At 44.0% G+C, this 21,403-nt stretch overlaps 2 protein-coding genes across 9 annotated transcripts in view; both read left to right on the top strand.

Annotated features, from left to right (window-relative positions):
- ZNF451 (zinc finger protein 451) overlaps window positions 1–7,795 on the top strand; it is a 94,003-nt gene extending 86,208 nt beyond the window's left edge. For all 8 annotated transcript variants that reach the window (XR_008683229.2, XM_055405877.2, XM_055405876.2 and 5 more), the window contains one exon: window positions 7,312–7,795. Coding sequence is in view for 5 of the 8 variants with exons in the window: in XM_055405877.2 (XP_055261852.2) it covers window positions 7,312–7,358 (47 nt within the window). In the remaining 3 variants the exon portion in view is untranslated. The remainder of the gene's footprint in view (window positions 1–7,311) is intronic.
- Window positions 7,796–11,240: 3,445 nt separating this feature from the next.
- On the top strand, window positions 11,241–21,348 carry BAG2 (BAG cochaperone 2). Its single transcript, XM_055406118.2, has 3 exons — window positions 11,241–11,539; window positions 18,264–18,373; window positions 19,794–21,348. Exons 1-3 carry the CDS (start codon window positions 11,427–11,429, stop codon window positions 20,204–20,206), a joined length of 636 nt encoding a protein of 211 aa, XP_055262093.2. The 5' UTR covers window positions 11,241–11,426; the 3' UTR covers window positions 20,207–21,348.
- Window positions 21,349–21,403: the final 55 nt, after the last annotated feature.

Here is a 21,403-nt window from a genome sequence, read left to right as displayed (position 1 = left end):
GCATGGGCTTAGTTGCTCTGAGGCGTGTGGAATCTTCCTAGATGAGGAATGGAACCATGCTCCCTGCATTGGCAGGGAGATTCCTATCCACTGCGCCACCAGGGCAGTCCCCGTACTGGTGTTTGTGTGGTCTTTGTCTTGAATCAGTGTTTGCTTCTTTGCTGTGACCCTTTGAGGATTTTCAAAACTTTTGAGAAAGTTGTTTCTGCCCGACAGTTTAGGCATGTATTTCAGTGTTTTATGTGGAAGGATGGGTGTTTGAAGCTACCTATTCCACTGATTTGTTGAATATTCACTGTAGGACCTATTCTTTTTCTTCATGTCAGTTTTGGAGAATAATGTTTTGCAAGAAATTTGTCCATTTTACCTTGATTGTTAAATGTACCAGTGTAAAGTTGTTCATGGTAGTATTCCTTTATTATATATTTTTTCTTTGGGCTCGCTGATGATATCATCTCATTTTTCCCCTAATGTTGGTAATTTTTGTTTTCCTCTTCACTAACTTGAAGTTTATCAGTTTATTTGATCATTTCAAAGACTGAACTCTTTTTAGTTGATAATTTCTCTCCTTTTGGTCTGCTCTCCATTTCATTTATTTCTGCTCTTTATTATTTCTTTCCTTCCACTTTGAGCTTAAGTTTTGTTGTCTTTTATAGCTTCTTAATGTGACACTTAGACTGTTGATTGAATTTTTTTTCTTGTTTTTTAAATGTAAACATTTAGAGATGTTTATTTCCCTCTAAGCCAGCTTTAAGCTTTTTCTGAAAATACTAGATAGTAAATATTTTAGACTTTGTAGGTCCTGTGGTCTGTTAGTTACTCAGCTCTGCTATTATAGCATGCAAGCAACCATTCTCTATACATAAACAAAGGAGTGTGAAGTATACAGTGAAATTTACAAAAATTACTGGTGGACTGGATTTGGCCCATAGACTGTAGTTTGTCAACTTTCTACTTTTTACTGTGTTCCACAACCTAGACAGCATATTAAAAAACAGAGACATTACTTTGCCAATAAAGGTCTATCTAGTCAAAGCTATGGTTTTTCCAGTAGTAATGTATGGACGTGAGAGTTGGACTATAAAGAAAGCTGAATATCGAATAGATGCTTTTGAACTGTGGTGTTGGAGAAGACTCTTGAGAGTCTACTGGACTGCAATGAGATCCAACCAGTCCATCCTAAAGGAAATCAGTCCTGAATATTCATTGGAAGGACTGATGATGAAGCTGAAACTCCAATACTTTGGCCACCTGACATGAAGAACTGACTCACTGGAAAAGGCCCTGATGCTGGGAAAGATTGAAGGCAGGAGGAGAAGGGGACAACAGAGGATGAGATGGTTGGATGGCATTACCAACTCAATGGACATGAGTTTGAGTAAGCTCCAGGAGCTGGTGATGGGCAGGGAAGCCTGGCGTGCTACAGTCCATGGGGTCACAAAGAGTTGGACACGACTGAGTAACTGAACTGACTGTTCCACAAATTTTCATGGTTTTGCTATCAGTTTGAAATATTTTCTAATTTTGCTTATATTGTCTCCTTTGATCTATTGATGCTTTAGATATATTGTTGAATTTACAAATATTGATTTTTGAATGTCTTATTATTTCTAATTTAATTTTGTTGTGGTAAGAGAATATGCTCTGTAAAATTTAAAACTTTTGATATTTATTGAGACTTTCATGGCTCAGTCTGTGGTCTGTCTTGATGAATATTCTGTATGCACTTGAAAAGAATGTATTTCTTTGTTTTTTGAATAAAGTACTTTATCAGTGTCAGTTAGGTCAATGTGGTTGATAATATCAGATCTTCATCCTCAGTGATTTTTTTTTATCTAGTTAATCTATCAGTTACCACAGTAGTAACCATGAGCTTCTTCATCAAGGATTGTAGATTTATTTTTTCTCTTTAGTTCTGTCATTTTGTAGTTTGTGTTTTGCAGTTCTGTTTTTAGTTGCATATACATTTCTGATGTGTCTTCCTAATGAACTAATTGGTTTAGCATTGTGATATTATGAAATGTTCTTTATCTCTGGTAATACCTTTGATCATAAAATATTTTTGTCTGATATTAATATAGCTACTCTAGCTTTCTTATGCTTAATATTTACACAGTGTATATTTTTCCATTCTTTTACTTTCAGTCTATTTATATCTTTATTTTGAAACTACATGTCTTATAAAAACACCATAAAGTTTGATCTTTTTTATTTACTCTGACAGTCTGTCCGGTCTTTTATGGTTGCTCTAAAGGTTACAATATATATATTTTTGCTTTTGTTACAAACGCTATAAGAAAATATTATTTTTGCTCTAAACATTGCTTTGAGTTTTAAAGAAAGAAAAGAAGAAATAATATAGTTACCATTTCAAATGACCGTTCATTTTTTCCAGTAGATTACAGTTTCTATCTGATGTCCTTTTTCTTCAGCCTAAAGAATTTCCTGTCCTATTTTATATTACTGTAATGCAGTTTTGTTAGTGTTGAATATTCTATTTTCATTTATGAAAGTATCTTAATTTTCCCTTTAATTTTGAAGTATATTTTCTCTGGTTTTAGAATTCTGGTTAACTAGTGTTTTTTTTTCCAGCACTTTAGAGCTCGAACTCCATTTTCTTGTCTTGTGGCCGGCCTCCTTTGTTTGTCATGAGAAATGACCATAATTTCTATTATTGCTCCCCTATATGCAAATATGTCATTTTTTTCCTCTGCTCTTACTATTTCCTCTGTCCTTGGATTTTCGCAGTTTTTGATAATGTCCCTAAATGTAACTGTCTTTGTATCTTACTTGGAGTTTTCTTAGCTTCATGTATCTCTAAATTTATAAGTTTCCCCCAGTTATTTCTTCACAATTTTTTGTCCCATTTTCTGTCTCTTTTTCTTTTGGAACTCCAGTTATGCATGTTAGATGGTTTAGATTTATCCACAGGTTTGTCATTTACGTCCAGTATGTTTTCTCTCTTTTCTTCATATTTGATCATTTCTGTTATCCAGTCTTCAAGTTTATTGTTCAGTCTTCTGCCACCTCCAGTGTTAAGCTGACTTAGTAAATTTTCAGTTTCAAACATGTGTTTCTCATGTGTTACAGAGTTTCTGCTTAGTTTTCTTTTTAATAGTTTTTATTCCGCTGTTGAGATCTCTTATCCACTCAACCTTATGTCCTTGAAAATAGCTTTAACTTTTCTTAAAATCTCTTTTCTGCTAATTCCAGTAGCTTCATTACCTTGCGGGTCAGTTTCTTTTCTCTACTCTGCTTCTTGACTGTGCGTCACATTTCTTGTTTCTTGCAAGTCACGTGATTTTTGATGTGTGCTGGATGTTTGTGATGTAAATTATAGATTCTCAGAATTCTGTTAACTTTCTCTGAGGAATTTATTTTTTCTTGTAGGTAGTTAACTTGCCGGACTCGGACACCAAACTCTCTCTCCGCCACAGCAGGCAGCAGTCACTTGCTTCTTTTAGCTTTCCAACTGCTGTTTCTCACCGAGAATCTTGGCTCCTCTCTCGTGTATGCAGAGTTCAGAAGTCAACTAAGAATTTGTAGATTCGGAGGATTCTCTTCTATTACTTTCTCGTTTCTGCTGGGATCTCTTTCTGCCATTTCTACCCTCCTGCCGCCAGCTCCCCTTTGCACCCTCTCTGTCATCTGTCTCTGACTCCTCAGTTTGCATCTTGTTTCACAGGGATGTAGGCATGCCCTAAGGCAAATGAGAAACAAAGCATAAAGCTGCATATTTAGCCCTGTGTAATTCATTTATTTCAATAATTAACTTCTGTCCTGTTTCTGCCTGATTTTTGTTGTTCTTTAGTCCCTTAAAATAGTTTATAATTGTTATCTAGGGGAGAATTAATCCAAAATAAGCTACTCTACTGTTATTGGAAGTGGAACCATTTAGTTGCTTTCGTTTTTATCCATTTTAACTGGCACGTTTAATTCCTGTAAGTTCACTGTCGATATTAATGTTTGTGTATTTACTTCTGCTGTTTCATTCTTAGATTCCTCTCTTTGTTTTTTTCAGGTTGGTGTATATGCTGTGTATTTGTTTCTGTTCTTTCTGTGGTTACCTTGGCATTTTATCACATGTTTATATGTAACTTAAAGACTAAAGTGTATGTACATGTTGTCTGCCTCCATGAAACAATAAAAGGACTCAGGAACACTTCAGCTCTGATCCAGATTTTTGGTTCTCTGTGTGTGTGTATGTGTATATAATACACACAGAAATTGTACAAAACATTTCACAAAACAGGTGACCATCTTTCAGATTAAAAAAGAGTATTGCCAGCGGATTGATTTCCTGGGGCTGCTCACCTTAGTACTACAAACTAGGTGGCTTAAAACAATAGAAATTGTCTCGCAGTTGTCAAGTCCACGCTGTTGGTAGGGCCTTGGTCCTGCTCCCAGATTCTGGTTGTTAATGTCAACTGTAGGTGAAGGAAAGTTGCATGGCTCGAGGTAGCCTGGAGTTAAAATTCCCCTCCAGGTCCTCCCCACCATTCTGTGCAAAGCAAAGAACTCTCTCACCCAAAGAAGAAAAAAGGACATTAGGTTCATTACACCCAGCTCCCAGCCGGTCCAGCCTCTGGCCGATCTCCAAAATTCCTTGCCCCAGCCATTTAAGAGATAGCTACTCCGAACAACCTTGGAGAAGAACAGGCCCCCTTAAGATAGTAGATTTCCACATGTATGCCTATATATACTTACTCTTTTCTTGGGTTAGTGCAGCACCTCACTGATCTGACCGCTGCCCCTTCTCGCCTCATTAAAGGTGATCTGTTCCTGTAAAGTTCCGCGCTCCATCTTTTTCTGAACCTCGCCTTCTCTAACTCGCTTACCCAACAGTAGGCGTTCCTTGGCTTGTAGATGTATCTATCTCTGCGTCCATCATCATGGGACCATCTTCTGCCTGTGTGTCCATCTTTACGTGGCGTTTTCTTCCAATAACGACATCAGTCATATTGAATTAGGGCTCACCCTAGTGACTTCATTCTAACTTGGTCATACCCACAAAGACCCTACTTCCAAATTAGGTCACATTCACACGTACGAGGGTAAGAACATATCTTGAGGGGGGCACAATTCAGCCCACAATGATCAGTTCCCTAGAAGCATCCCCTTTACTTAATTTCAGTTAATTAAAACACAAATAGCCACATAGAGTCAGTGTGCATCGTATTGAACAGCACAGTCATGGTCTGTCTTACTGATGTTTTGGGTCTGAACGCCTTTAGTTAACATTATTTTACAAGATTCATCTGATTGTTAGCATGTAGCTTTGGTTTGTTCATTTCTAGTAACTGTATGATAATTTTACAATTCATGTGTCACTTATAGACATTTGCTTGGCTGTTGCAAATAATTCCCACATTTCCAGGAATATATACTGAGGTGGATCTTGCTGACATTCAGCTCTAGTAGATTATGGCAAGGTTTTTTACAAAAGTGGTTGTTCCTTTTTTTTTTTTTCATTCCAGTAGTGAATGTGAGCTCCTATTGATCTACATTTTCACTGATCATTGAATTATTGGTCTTTTAAATTTTACCTAGTGATAGGCATTTTTTTGTGGTTTGGATTTACATTTTTCTGATGAGTAATGTTTATTTGAACTTTTGACATCTTTTGCCAGTGCCTTTGCAGATTTCTTGACAGTTTTGACTATCTTTTTACTGATTTTTCTGGGTTGAAAATCTTTCTAGGTATAAGATCTGTGTATTGCAAATATTTTCTCTTTATGTCTTGTCTTTTTACACTCTCACTTTTGATGGATTGAAGTAACTTTAATGCATTCCGAAGTACCATTCTCTTTCATAATGTTTTCTGAATCCTGTTTAGTCTTTCCTACACTAAGGTCTGGAACATATTCCCATGTTCTCAGCTTTCTCATTTTGTTGTTTCACCTTTGCTCTTATACAGTAAATTTGAACTGTATTGTTGTATATTCCATAAGGTAGGGGTGAATTTGTTTTTTTTTCCATATGGCCTACCAGTGGTCCCTCCATCGTGTGTTTGAAACCCCACCTTGCCCACCGTTCTGCAAGGCCACCTCTGTCATTGGTCAGGTTTCCATAGGGCTGTCTGTGCTGCCTCTTTGGTCTCTTCCCAGTTCTTGGACTGGTTTGTTGTAGTTTAGTCACTAAGTCATGCCCGACTCTTTGCTATCCGACCCAATGGACTGAGATTTCCCAGGCAAGAATACTGGAGCGGGTTGCCATTTCCTTCTCCAGGGGATCTTCCCAACCCAGGGATCGAACCCACATCTCCTGCATTGGCAGTCGGATTCTTTACTGCTGAGTCACCAGGCACTGGTACCACATTCTTAATTACTATAACTTTGTAATAAGTTTTCATTAAAAAAAATCTTGTCACCTTTTTCTTCTTTGTTTGCTAAGAGCATCTTGGCTTTTCTGTATATTTCTTTATCCCTTTGAATTCATCTTAGGGCAATGCATTGACCTAGAATCTAGCTTTAACACAATGTAGAGTAGCTTGTAGTGTTTTAAATTCCTCATGATGTAACATTAGCGCCCCAGCTCATAGGAAGAGGTGGCTGCATTTTAGAGGAATTATTGTGCTTGTGAACCCAGTAGACTCCAGGAGACTGTGGACTGGATTAGATAAATCTGGTGTGAGAAGCTAGTGAAGGCCAAGAAACTGACACCTAAGAGTTTTTTAGCATCATTCTCAGGAATTGGAGAAAAAGACCAGTGAACCCAAGAATGTCTGTCTTGTTCACTGTTGTATGTTGTGCCTGGTATACAGTGGGCATTCAATAAATTTGTTCAGTGAGTGCATATGTATATATAATAAATGCTTCTCAGAGGATATTATATAGCCTTGAATTTGACTCTTTGTCCTAAGATACTAAAAAGTTAAAACTAAATTTTAATAGCTTTTGAGGTTTTACCATTTCATGATTTTGCCTTTCTTTTTCCACTGATAAGTTTTATATGTATTACCTCAAATCTTTTTGGAAATAGATACTCTTTTTTCCCCTGTTGAGTCTGGTGATTACCTGTTAGTCACTCTGGAAGTTTGTTGTCTTTCTGTGTCCCTAAATGGAAATAACTTATACATTTCTTAGCATGTTAAGCTCAGATATATTATAATTCAGTTTAAGATCATATCCAGATTCTCATATTTCAAAACAGTCAAATTTTATGATGAAGAAACTGCCAAGTTATCTTCAGTTTCTCCAAGTTGTATTTCCTTTCCTTCCTGAAAATACAGATGTCGTTGATGAGACTTACATTAAGTACATTTTTATCAGTTTTCTGCCCTAAATGTTAAAATTCTCTTTTTTAATGCAGATGTGGAATTAGAAGAAGCTATTAGAAGAAGTCTTGAGGAAATGTAACTAAAGGTATTACCACACAACATCCAAGTGTCCTTGAAGAGACTCAGGATGATGAATTCTTGAGTTTGTTTTCTAAAGGAGACCAGAAATCTACTAGTACAAATGTATTGAAAACACACTGTTTTTGCTTTTGTATGTTCAAACTCTGATATTGCTTTGTGTTTTTGTGCCATTTGCAAAAATGTATAGAGGAACAGAATATATGTTAATGCAAATACAAATCATATATTCTAATATAGGTATCATGTTTCCCAGGTAACCTTGAGTTCATATACTTAGATTAAAAGGATTTTTAAAAAAGAATAAAGAAGCCCTTGACTATTGTTTATATGTTTCCCAAATAGAATTGATTCTTTAATTTTGTTTGTCCTGTACAGATGATTCTAGTTTATTTTTTTAAGAGTGAAAATGAATATAAATAAAGCTGTCATAGCTCATTTTTTCTGTATATTTTACTTCTCATGTGGCACTAATATATATTATCTTTGAGGTCTTTTTATGATTATTGGAAGAGAGTAATGGAAACTGATTGTGAAAACAGATGAAAAATTTTATCAGCAGTGTTCTTTGTGGCTTTCACTCAGATGTATCAGTTCAGTTCAGTCGCTCAGTCGTGTCCGACTCTTTGCGACCCCATGAATCACAGCACGCCAGGCCTCCCTGTCCATCACCAACTCCCGGAGTTCTCTCAAACTCATGTCCATCGAGTCGGTGATGCCATCCAGCCATCTCATTCTGTCGTCCCCATCTCCTCCCACCCCCAATCCCTGCTAGCATCAGACTCTTTTCCAGTGAGTCAACTAGTTGCATGAGGTGGCCAAAGTATTGGAGTTTCAGCTTTAGCATCAGTCCTGCTTTAATTAGAGCTGTACATTGCTGAAATGAAAAAGAAAACCAACCTAATTTCTTTGAAAGTAGTAAAAAGAAACTTTTTCCATTATTTTTACCTACTTCAACTTTCATATGACTTATATTTACTGTTTAAAGGGAATGATGTAAAAGTATTTGCATAGAATTAGGCATACTTTTAATATTAGTCCTTTTATATATATATATATATATATATATATTTGTGTAAACATAGTATTCTTTAGAAAATAATGTTGAAAGTCTATTCAGGAGTAATCTTCCTTAACCCTTTAAAAGTTTTATTTCATATGGAAGTATCTTCATTTTAGTTATTCATTAAAATGTCAATTTCCTACAGTTGGTATTACATATTTAATTTTTAAATGTTGAAGCCTCATGATGAATAATAAAAAATGTTATAATTAGAAGACTAAGGAGGGGCCTGTCATACAACTTTTGTGAATATACTTCATGTTATTTGACTAGAAATGTCATCCCTAAAAATTTTGAGTAGTAATTACTTACCAAACTTAAAATTTTCTATAAATGTAAATTTTTCTTTAAGACAAAAAAAATCATAGCTAAAACTTTGGTCTTTCTCTGTAACTAGATAATTTAGTGTTAAATAGTATGTTTTTCAGTACACATTGGAAATTAAGTAGACGCCATAGCTTGAGAATGTCCTAGTCATTTTTCCAAAGTGAGCACACTCTACTGTTAATTTGTTAGAGTAGTTCAAGGCTTTGGGAAGTGGTTACAGAGCTGGACCTTAAAGACATCTGGGGAGCCTGCTCAGCAGTGGGAGCTGAACGGGTGTCCAGAAGGTGACGGCTGTGCTGGAGGTGCCCGCCGGGCGGGGGCGCTGTGTTGCTGGGACACTCGGGTGTGTATGGTCCAGAGTGACACAGTGGGGAAGGGGAGTCCTCATGGTCCTTAAAATAAGGTCATTGGGTTGCTTAATGTTTTAATCATTGTCACATTGTATTTCTGCTTACTACAAAATTAAAAATAATTTTTAAATTACTTCATAATTTGAACTTAATTTAGACTCATGGAGGAGAGTGGATGTTACACAAAGTAACGGGGAATATTATCAAGAGTAAATGTTTCTGACAATGATGCTTGTTTGCTTTTAGTCGTCTTTCATTTTACTGTGATAGGTTTTTTTTTTTTCTTTTAAAAAGTTTTTATTGTGATGCCTTTTTATACCTGAATAACTGCTTTTGTCAAGGAACTGATGAATGACAATGTTTATTTTAAAAAGGATATATAGGTAATGTACTGATAGCATCTGGTTGGTGGTATCATTGACTGTCTTAAATAAAAATTCCTCCCTTAAAGAGTTTGTTTTTGGATGCTTGGTATCTTACCAGCCCAACCCTTTCTTCCAGCTCCTTGTCCTCCTGACCGTTTGGCCACTCAGACCTCTCCAAAGAACAAGGTGCAAGGACTCTCCTGGACTCCCTTGGGCAGGGTAACCAGAGAGTCAATAGCATAGGCCTCAACTAAAGAGCTTTCTTTTTCTCCATCAATTTTTTTCACCATCAATTTTTTCCACCATTTATTCTTTCACTCACAAAGTATTTATTGAGTACTTACATTTGTCAGCGACTATTCTAAGCACTTGAAATACATCAGTGAGCAAAAGGAAGCCCTCACCTCCGCAGTGGGGCACACTTGGGTGCGGTGCTTAGACTAGGAAGGAAAACAGCCGCCCGAATGAGCTGAGAAGGACGCGGGGTGGGGGGTCGGGCGCTTACTGTTGGTACCAGAGGGTCAGGGTCCTTAGTGAACTTGAGCAAAGGCCCGAAGGCAGGGAGTGAGCTTATCCAGACATGCAAAGTAAGAAGGCTAGAGCAGGCAGCAGGAGACAAGAGTCCTTTGAGGACTCTTCTGAAGGCCTTGGTTTTTACTCATTTCACAAGTGAGGAGCCGCTGAAGGTTTCTGAGGAGTGATGTGCTGTACCTTATTCTGGATCACTGTAGCTGCTGAGCCGAGCACAGACAGTGGTGCAAACAGCACGAGACCAGAAGGGAGGGCAGGGCTGGGATGCTGGCCCAGTGGGGAGTGAAGACGGGCCTGGGTATTCTCTGGAGCTGGAGTCCACTGAGTCTGAGGTGTGAGAGAGTCCTGCACATTCACAAAATGTCTAAGAATTCCAGGTTTGTCATGATACGATAAAACGTCTAATGAGGCCAGATGATGCCCTACAGCATTTGTGAATTAGTATTTAGAGTTCAGAGGAACTGGGATCTAGCTTTAGGGGCCTCATCTCTGTTAAAGTACCTCGACTTTGATCTCAGATTAAAGACTGGGCTCCAACCTTGAACTGTTATTATCCCCTTCCGGGTGCCCTGTGCATCCCCTCGTCTACTGCGGGGCAGAGAGCCACGAGGAAACGTGAGCAAAGGCCAAGTGTGCTCCGGCCCCGCCACCACTCTACTCCCTGACCTTCACGGTGGCCGAGCGGCCTCCATGGTCTGCTCGTAACAGGAGGTTTATACAAATGGGGCTTGAAACGGCCTTAAATAGCAATCATTTCACTCGAATTCCAACCAATAACTTTTAAACAGTGAAGTCATTACAAATGCTTTCATGAGGGTGGGTGTGAAAACGGTGAGGTTCACCTTTCCCCCTACACGCTGCTGGACAGGGCGGCTTTTTGTCTTCTGCTCTGTCGGCTTTTGGCGTCCAGACTCCTGTTCTCACTTCAGGAAGGTGCCCGGGAACCGCCGATGCGCAAAGGACCCGTTCCTAGCGGCGGGAGGCCCCGGGGCGGGGCTGGCGCGGGCCCGCCCCGGGGCGTGATTGGGGGCGGGGCCCCGCGGGCCAGGCTGGGTTGGGGCATGGCTGACACGAGCCCGCGCCCCGGCCGTGTTTGGGTGCGGGGCGGGGCCTCCGCGGGGGTGGGGCGGGGCGAGGGCGTGGTTGGCGCGGGCCCCGCCCCGGGCATGATTGGGGGCGGGTCGGGGAGAGGGCGTGGTCGGCGCGGGCCCCGCCCCGGGGCGTGCTCGGGGCGGGGGCCGGGCCTGGCGCCACGCGGAGCCGCCCCGCTGCGCCGCCCCCGAGGCAGCACGCGCGGTCGGAACGCGGCCGCCAAGCCCTCCCGCCCTCACCCCGGTGCCCCGGCCTGCGACTCCCGGTTTGCGGGCGGCGCGTCCGAGGAGACGGCTGGCGCGTGGGGACAGCGGTGATCTCGGGCCGCCCGCCCGGCGCAGATGGCTCAGGCGAGGATCAGCGCCAAGGCCAACGAGGGCCGCTTCTGCCGCTCCTCGTCCATGGCCGACCGCTCCAGCCGCCTGCTCGAGAGCCTGGACCAGCTGGAGCTCAGGTGCGCGGGGCGGCGGGCGCGCGGGGACGGCCCGGGGTCGCGGGCGGAGCGGCGGGGCAGCCTCGGCCCCGCGGAGGGCAGCGCGGCGCTGGGTCGGCGCGGCGGCCCCCCGCCCTCCGGCGGCCCCGAGCAGAGGAGGTCGGGGGGACGTGACTCGAGCCGACGGCTGCGCCGCCGCGGAGCTTCCAGAACCTTCCGCGAGGGCCAGGTGTTTCCGTCCCACTCCCCGCCGCGTGCGGTTTCAGGACCGGGGCCGCTTAGTGGTTTCCGTGCTGGGCGACCGAGCTCCTCGTGAAACAGAAAAATCCGTCTGGCCTCAGGCCCGAGAGCAGCGGACAGGTGTCCCCGCAGCCGCGCTCGGCCTCCCCGGGCGCCGTCCCACCTTCGGAGAGCCGGCCGGCCGCCAGAGCCCGAGCCGCAGAGCCCCTCCCGGGCGGGGTGCCCCTGTGGGCGGCGCGTCCACGGCGGTCAGCGCGCAGAGGGAGGCCCTGGCGGCGAGGGTCGGGCCGAGGTCAGCGAGGATGTGACTTTGGAGCAGGGCCCGGGGTCAGGCGCGCAGAGGTTAGCACCGGTCAGAAGGAGCTGCTGTCTCCCTTAAGGCTTTTAGTGCTTTTCTGAATTTGGGAAGATGCAGGAATCTGAGTTCCTTAGATTTTCCTGAAAACCCGAGAGCCCGTTTTGCCAGTTTTCCCAGAGCACAGAGCGCCTCAACCCGGCTCTTCCCCTAAATTCTTTCCAGGCTGTGCTGTCAATTCCTATAGAAACCTGTGCGGGGACACTCCTTAGTGACAAATGTAGTTACCGGCTTGTATGGGATTCCTAAATAAATTGTAAGAAATTTGGGAAATAAGTTTTCCTCTAACAGTGAATGAAGACTTCTGTGTACTTCCCATAACTGTTTATTGTCACTGAAGTTAGTGTAAATTGTGTGCAGGTGTAATTACAGGCAAATCTTACCAAGGCGTCCAAAACTCCCTAAAACCACAGGGAATTTTTCCCATAGTTACCAGACTCTGAGTGAGCAAAGGAATATATTGTAAGACAAAATTTTAAGAAGGGCTGCATATGTGTCTTTATCTCAAAACAGGATGAGGGGTCTGTGCCAGTAAAGTGCATTAATAACCAAATGAGGCACTTATTATCATTTATTAATATTTGTGTTGACCTTTGTCATTTATTGTATAGTTCTTTTTGTTATATTATTAACAGAAAGAAACAGTGTCTTCTCAGAAAATGAGACGCTCACCACCACCATGATTTCTCGGAAAGTGACAAGGGTCCTTCTCCAGCCGAAGGCAGGTGGAACAGGGAGAGCAGTTCCTGTGGACGATTTTATGTAGCAGTGTAACAAGTGACTCAGTGTCTCTGGTCTCAAGAACTTTGAGGGCATGTTCTCAGCCATTTCAAGGGGGCTCTCCCCTAGTTGAAAAGAAAGCATGTTTTCTTCCAGGCTCAGGCAGGACACAGTTCCTTTCTTGAAGCTGAGTTATTGTTCTAAGACTTGAATTGGTGCCTCATATAGGACAGGTGCTCATCTTTAAAAGGAAGTTTCTTGTTTGAAATACTATGTTCTAGGGCTTCCTTAATGTGAAATGAATTCTGATTACCGTGTACAAGTAGTTAATCACTTGCTGAATTAACCGTTGAGCTGAGACTGATAAATATGTGTTCAGTTGTTTATTTTAAGGACTTTCTAGTTTTAGACTGATGAGCTTTGTTTCTTCCTTTTAAAAAAAAAGCGATGCTGACAGAAAGTTAAGGAAGTGTTCTGGAAGGTTAAGTAAAAACAGAAAAGTTTATGAAGGCACATGGGTCATGGAAGAGAGCAGTGCGCTGTTAGAAACTAGAATCAGGCCCAGAAGGTCAAGTCTGAAAAGACGACGAGACATTCATGTGTTGCCTTAACTAATACTGCCATTTAATTTCATGTTAAGGGTGGCTAATAAAGCAGTGTACTAGGCAGACTGAAAATTATAGACTGTACCTAGAGGTCTGTGTTTACTGTCCCTCCATTGTACTAGTGTCGGCAGAAACTTTCTCCACATGAAATTGAAAATAGAATTATGCTCAATGCTTCATGACCTGCCATGTGAACTGGTGACCATGGTGTTTAAAGTGCTTTCAAATGTTTGATGGCATCTGACAAATCGCTGAAGAAACTCCAGTTGTTTCTAATGCGTTAGCATGAAACTAGACCTCCTTTTTTGCTTCCTCCTAAAAAGGTGATGTCTTTCTATACGAGTTTTCATGACCAGTGCAAATGGCCTCTGATTTTTCCATTTGTCAGTGGCTCCAAGCACTTTGCTCACAATTGTTACTATTTTAGCAGTGATCATAATTCATAAATGATACCCTCCAACAAGTATTTAGTTAACCAGCCTGACTCTACAGGTCCCGTGCCTTTGTGGAAATTATGTCACCCTCATTCTCCAGGCAGGAAATTGTGGCTTGAGAAGTTAAAAGAGCTCAGGAGGAGTGGCTGTAGAGCTTAATGCTTTATGCCTGAATTTTTTGAGTTACTATGACATATTTCAAAGTGTAGGAATAGAATATGATTTTACTGAAAATGGTAAAAATTCCACTTAGATCCGGGTTTAGATTAGGGGCTGTTGAATGCCATCTCTGCAGGGTGTAAGTGGCCCTGAAGCTCTGGCTGGTGAAGATGCTTGGGGCATGGAGAGCAGCCCAGGGGACGGATGGAAAGGGGAGCCAGCTATTCACAAGTGTCCGCAGAGCGGGCCTCCTGGGCGCCGTCAGCCAAGGAATAAGGGAGGGAGCAGGGGCCGCGGTCCTTTAGCTGAGTTTCCTGCTGGGCTGACCCGACCCCCGCAGCCAGAAGACAGCACCCAGTTAATACTGGTCAGAGCCTGTAATTAAAAGGTCGTTTCTCATAGGTGTATCCTGTGAGCCTTCCAAAACCCTCCAAGGCAGGAGGAGGAGGACATCCATTATCTCGCTCAGCAGCAGTAAAGGTGCAGAGGGACAGAGCAGCCGCCTGAGGCCGTCCCGCTCAGGACTAGCTCCTGACCCTAAAGCCTCGCCCGTTTTAACACCAGTATCTCAGTAGTGAGTGTTCTTACTGTTTGGGTGATGATTAGGGAGCCTTGTTACCTTCAGCCCTGAGTTCGTAATGCTGAGTGCATAAAAACACCCAGAAGCCGGTGTTCACAGCCCCGGTTCTGGGCACGTGCTGCATGCGGTGGTCCCTCAGTGACTGCAGGGATGGGTTCCAGGGCCCCTGTACCAGAAACCATGTATGCTCATGTTTTTTCTAGAAAATGGTGTAGGAGTCAGCCCTCCATATTCACGGTTCTGCATCTCTATTAACTCATAATTTAGTCTGTGCTGTTAGTTGGTGAGTTAAACTCTTTACCACCTTGACTTCATTCAGCCACACCCACCATTTCATGATCCCTGTCATAAATGAGGAAACTGAGGCAAAGAGCATGTCAGCAACCACTCGAGGTCACTCAGCTAGGACGCGGCAGCGGAGCTGGTGTGAGCAGCGGGCCCGCACCTGGCCCGGCACACCTGCTGCCGGCTGATCTGTCTCCTGGCACCTCGTCCCCTGGTCTCCGGGCTGCCGAGAGCATCCGAGGAGGCATGCACTCCAGATTTTGTCCTCACGGAACATTCTGAACAGTTTCTCCGTAGTTAAAGCTTAGTTGTGATCTCATGCAGAGAGTTTTCCAGGAGCACAGCCCAGGCCAGCCTTGCTGTGAGGATCAGTTCTTTCCCAATTTGGACACATAGCTCTTGCAGGATCCGCTAGTAAAAACAGAGCTGCCCCCTCTGCCAAGCATTGTCAAATGATGTGTTAAGAAGGTGAAGGAAAAAGTGAAATGGGCTAACGACGCTCTTATGAGCAAAGTTCCAGGAGAAATCACTGAAGGGTGGGTGGGAAATATTTGAATATTTAGTAACTAACTGTTCTAAAACTAACACAAGGGACAGAGACAAAAAGATGTGTATACGACTTGAATTTAGGGCTTCCCAGGTGTTGCTAGTGGTAAAAAAAAAAAACCTACCTGCCACGGAAGGGGAGGTAAGAGACATGGGTTCAATCCCTAGGTTGGGAAGATCCCCTGAAGGGGGGCACAGAACCCACTCCAGTGTTCTTGCCTGAAGAATCCCATGGACAGAGGAGCCTGGTGGGCTACAGTCCATAGGATCATAAAGAGTCGGACATGACTGAAGCAACTGAACACAGCACACGTGAGTTGAATTTAAGACCAATAGCTGATAAACAGTACCAAGGTGACTTAAGCAAACTAAGTGGAGGTTCAGCTTTTGAAACTACTCGTTTGGTTGCACGGGGTCTTCACAGCAGCACGCAGCACCTTCAGTTGCAGCGTGTGGGGTCTGCTTCCCTGGCCAGCAGTCCAGCCTGGACCCCCTGCACTGGGAGCTTGGAGTGTCCGCCACTGAACCACCAGGGAAGTCCCAGGTCCAGCTTCTTAAAATAAAAGACGAAGCCTGTGATATAGTCCATACACTAGACAGATGTAGTTTTGAACGCCTCAAGGGAGAGGAAGGAGGAAGTTGCTAAGGAAACAGTTCTGCCAAAAGGACTGGCTTTTGCAAGAGGATCACCTAGTGGACCTGGCCAGGGATAAAGAATGTTCAGGAGGTGAGGGGCAGCAGATGAGAGGGCCACGCTGCCAGAAAGCCCTGGGAATCTACGTGCTGAAGAATGGAATTGTATCTTTGCTGTGAAATGAAGTTTACATAAAATCATATATTAAAAAGTCTAGAAAAAAGAATGTTTTTCACAGGGAAAATGCCTGGCAATTTCTAACCTTGGGAGAAAAGTTCCATCCAGTTTCCTCTATATTTGGTTTCATTTAATGACAAAACATCTTTATATGACAGATTTATTAAATTTTTTTCTGGAGTGTCTTTCAAGCCATTTTCTTGTTAACTACTCCATGAACATACTATTATAAATTATTGTTATACTTCTTTAGAGTAACAGTTCTCTATCAGCTTATGTTGGAATACAAACTCAGGAGTTCTGGAAAATCCAGCTCTGCTTTCATCTTCGTCTCCTTTACCAGTGACTCGTGTGCTATTCCAACACTGGAGTCACTTTGGTAGCACGTTTCTTGTTCGTGCTCACCCAACCCCCTTCATGTGGCCCAGGCCGAGAGTCTGCTCGTGTGGAAGGTGTGAGCGTGCCATGCGTGCCGCCGGAAGGCCGCCTGATGCGTGGTCACTGTCCTGTAGAGTTCTTACGGTTCTGATTGCTTTCCAGCCACATTTGTCACACAAGGTTCTTACGAGCTCTGTGCGTCTACTGGCTTTTACAAGCAGAGTCCAACATATATTTGGTATCCTGAGAATCGAAACCCTATGACTTTACAGGGTGTTGGTGCTATTTTGGGGATAACAGGTGGGTGCCTGTAGGGGAAGAGGCCTGCGTGTGGCTGGGGCGGGGTGGGGACCCCCTTGTATGGCAGGAACATGTGCTGGAACACGGACGTGCCCTGGGAGGTGCCCTAAGGCTGATTTGAGGACTGGAGCTGGGTCTGTTACATTTGTTTTGCATAAGTTGATGACTTATTTACTTGTGGCACTTCAGACACACAGGGTTCTGTTTTCTCTTGCTATGCTGAATTCACAGCCTCATTTAGTCACTGGTTGTGTTTGTGTGTCTGTGTAGTTGTGTGTCTAGTTGGTGGGGGGGAGTTGGGGCAAGTGGTGCTTAGGAATCGATTTCAGAGGCAGACAGTCTGCAAGTCATTGAGGAAAAGATGGATTTAGGGTGGATGTTGGGGAAAAGGGTTCACTATTTAGAGAAAAAGAAAACAAAATCCTTATCTACATAAACAGAGGGGGATTCTGGATGGATGAAGACATAAGTATGAGAAAAGTGAAAGAGTAAGTTAATAGGAAATAGGAGATGTAGGCACGTATGTCCCGATCTCGGGATGGGAAGACCCTGAAACAAAACTTCACGGCATGAGCCAGAAGGCAGGACAAAACCAAGAAAAAGACAGGTCTGATCACTCCAAAACAAGGCTCTGTGTTCAGTGAAGGACATCCCAGACACAGATTATATGGGGTCGGATGGGAGATAACCCCAGAGGACATTAACCCCAGAAAGCAAAATAGGCAAAGGCTGTGGACAGGCTCGCAGGGGTACAAAGAGATGTCCAAAATTATTAGCAGTGAAAGAAACACAGATTAAGTACTGACACACCGCTTTTCAACTGGGGGACGCCGAGTGCTGGCAGGGCTCCTGGGACCCAGGGGCACCCCATGTGGCTGCTCTGGAGAGGAGTCCAGAGGGTGACACACCCTGGGTCTCAGCTGTGCCACCCTAGGGTGGGCCCGTCTTCAGGGCCACGAGGGGACAGGAGTCACGGGTGGGTGGTGAGGGGAGCTGGGGGCTGGGCGACAAGGGAACCCTGCCGGTCTTAGTAAAATATGCTGCTGAGTGAAGAAGCAGTGAGATATAAATAAATTGAAAACAGAGGTGTAAACAAGTACAGATTTTTATCTACAAGTAGAAAAGCACTGAACAGAATGCTTGCCCTGTGAGCAGGGAGGCAACTAGGAGCCACGGGGCAAGTGGATGAAGAAGGAGAAAAGTACAGAATAAGAAAGAAAAAGTAGTGAAGCGTTAGGAGCATGCCCCTGATCATCCTGACAGCTGAGCTGGAGGGAGAGGCGCAAGGCGGTGCACGAGGCTTCCGTGCACTGACGGTGTCCCCGCCCGCAGGGTTGAGGCTCTGCGGGAGGCGGCCACGGCCGTGGAGCAGGAGAAGGAGGTGCTCCTGGAGATGATCCACAGCATCCAGAACAGCCAGGACATGCGGCAGATCAGCGACGGTGAGCCCGCCCGGGTCGCGGGGACCGCGGGGGGCGGGGCCTCACCGAGGACAGGAGCAGCTGGGGTGAGGCGTGACGGGGGAGGTGGAGGACCGGGTCAGGGGCCCCAGCAGCCCCTTCTGGAGAAAGGGCGGGCCGCCCCGCGGGGGCTGGGTGTGCCCCCTGACCGCCCCCGGGTCGTGGGGCTGGTGTGCCCAGGCCCGGACCCAAACCTCACAGGGCCTCCGTGGGTCAGCATCTCGTCTCTGCCCCCGCGCCGCCCCGTCCTGGCCAACCAGCAGTGAACTTGGAAGGCGGTTACGGCAGAGCGGCAGATTGCTCATTTCCAAATAAGCAGTGAGATGATGACCCAGCACCCTCCTTGTGCTGGCCGAGACTCTGACCACAGGCCGAGTTGGTCCGGCGGGATGAGGTCAGCACCTCGTTTCGGACCAGCCTTTCTCCCAGGTTCTTGGCTCCTTTTCCTCCACCAGAGCCAGGCGCCGTCCGCTCACAGACACGGGATGTGCCGCCCAAAACCTGCCTCTGCCCTAAGGATTATCAGGGCTGGTCATTTTTGAGAAACCGCAGGCACGGGAGCAGCTCTGGAAACAGCCTGAGGTCACTGTTTTGTAAGGGAAATGTACATTTACACTTTCTAAAGGAAACCTCCACTTCTGAGGGGTCTCCCTCTGCACTGGAGGTGAAGGCACCTACTGAATCTCCACGAAAACCTCACCTGTGTGGTCCTCTCTCTCGGGCCCTCGAAACTCACCTCCCTCCCCATCTCTACCTGAGGCTGGAGGCCTGGGCCATCTCCAGGAGTTACTGTTTCCCTGGGGGGCGTCTCCCATGTATACATGAGGTCTACATGGTAATAAGCTTCTGGTTTGTTTTTTTTTTTTGCTTGTTAACCTGTCTTATTACAGGGTCTCAGCCAAAAGCTCAGAGAGGCAGAAGGAAAGTTATTTCCTCCTCTAGCGCACATACAGACACAGGGCATCTGATTTCCTGCTCTGACCAGCACACCTGCCCCAGCCTCTGCAGACACGATGAGCACAGCAGTCACCTGGCGTCCAGTCTGATCCTCTTCACTGTTGATGCTGTTCAGTCCCTCAGTCGTGTCTGACTCCTTGTGACCCAATGGACTGCAGCACGGCAGGCCTCCCTGTCCTTCACCATCTCCCTGAGTTTGCTGACTGCTGTCCACTGAGTCAGTGATGTCATCCAGCCGTCTCATCCTCTGTCGCCCTCCTCTCTCTCCTCTTGCCCTCAGTCTTCCCTGGCATCCTAAGTTAATCTTATTGGTAACAGTATATACCTTTAAGAAATGTACAGGTGCTCACAGGCTAGATTTGACCACACACAAATGGCTTAGTGTTCCTGACATAGATGTAGGTGTGTCTCATATTGATTGATATTTCAAACTTTTTATGATTAGGAGAACGAGAAGAATTAAATCTGACTGCAAACCGTCTGATGGGACGAACCCTGACTGTGGAGGTTTCAGTAGAAACAATTAGGAGTCCCCAGCAGCAGGAGTCCCTCAAGCACGCCACGCGGATCATCGATGAGGTGGTCAGCAAGTTTCTGGACGACCTGGGAAATGCCCGGAGTCACCTGATGTCGCTGTACAGTGCGTGTTCCTCCGAGGTGCCTGCGGGGCCGGTGGACCAAAAGTTCCAGTCCATCGTGATTGGTTGTGCTCTCGAGGATCAGAAGAAAATTAAGAGACGACTAGAGACCCTGCTTAGGAATATTGAAAACTCTGACAAGGCCATCAAGCTGCTGGAGCATTCTAAAGGGGCTGCTTCCAAAACGCTGCAGCAAAACACTGAAGCCAGATTCAACTAGTGTTCAAACCTGACAGTTCTTATAAACATAAACAATCATGTAAAAACGATAAAGAACCATCTTAAATCATAATAGCTGTGTATGTCATATATAACTCATTTGATACTGATAGTTATTTCTGAAGAACAAAATATCTCAGTGTTGTTAGTTTTGTGAATAACAATTAAAATTAGAAATATTTTGATTACCTTTCTAGAAATTTTTAGATTGAATTCTTGTCTTGTACTAGGATCTAGCACCTTCTGTATATCTATATTTTACTATTCTCTGGATAACAGCATGTGGGGAAACAAGTGCTTGGCTAGGGGCAGAAGCGTTATGGTTCTCTCTTGGACTTTGTCTACAGACACATGGGCACACAGGGCTTTCAGCTGACCAGATGGCCTGTTCCTAAAGCAGCTACATGCTGACTGACCACGCCTCTGCTGTGAGCCCGGCAGTGAGTTTGGAGTGAAGGAAGGGAACCTTCCCTATATCACATCACCTTCATTCAGCAGGTTTTTAGTCATCTGTATCAAATTATTTTGAACTTCGACTTATGCAACTCCTAATATGTGTTTCTTGATAAGACGTGACAACATAAGATGGGAGACTTCACCTCTGATTTTACCACTCTGAACAACTACTTCATCCATTTCATCTTTTTCAAAATGAATCATTTCTTTAAATTTTTAATCATTAGATAAATATGATGTTGTAATTTGCCTTTAAAAAGAAACATTAAATGCTGTTTTAAAGTTTGCTTTTAATTCTCAACTTAAAACCCTTTATCCTGTATAGTTACACAGTTCACCTCCCACCCCACTTACTGAACATTTAGGTGGCTTCCAGGTTAGATTTATGTACACTGAGCTTTTCCCTTCTTTTGTTTCTGATTTTCTTCATATAAATGCCTAGCAACTGGTTTTACTGGGTCAAAGGGTGTATGCATTTTCATGGCTTGATATGTTTCCAAAGTGTTTTTGTATGAGAGTTATATCAATTTATATGTCTTCAATAATTAAAAAGTAGCTGTTTCACTGAAAACTTTACAGCATTGAGCATTTTTCCTAATATTACATATGAAATACCTTTATTTAGATTGCATTTTGTTCACTAACAAGGAAAACCAGTGTATTGATTATTCTTTTATTTGTATAAATAGTGCCACTATAGACTATCTGCTAGTGCTTATTGATACACAAACTTCACCTTCCC

The sequence above is a fragment of the Moschus berezovskii genome, chromosome 23 (assembly GCF_049115385.1).
Source record: "Moschus berezovskii isolate FMDL1 chromosome 23, NW_MosBer_1.0, whole genome shotgun sequence".
Lineage (NCBI taxonomy): Eukaryota > Metazoa > Chordata > Mammalia > Artiodactyla > Moschidae > Moschus > Moschus berezovskii.
Note: the sequence above shows the minus strand (reverse complement) of the source record. Positions and strands in the feature narration are given on the sequence as shown.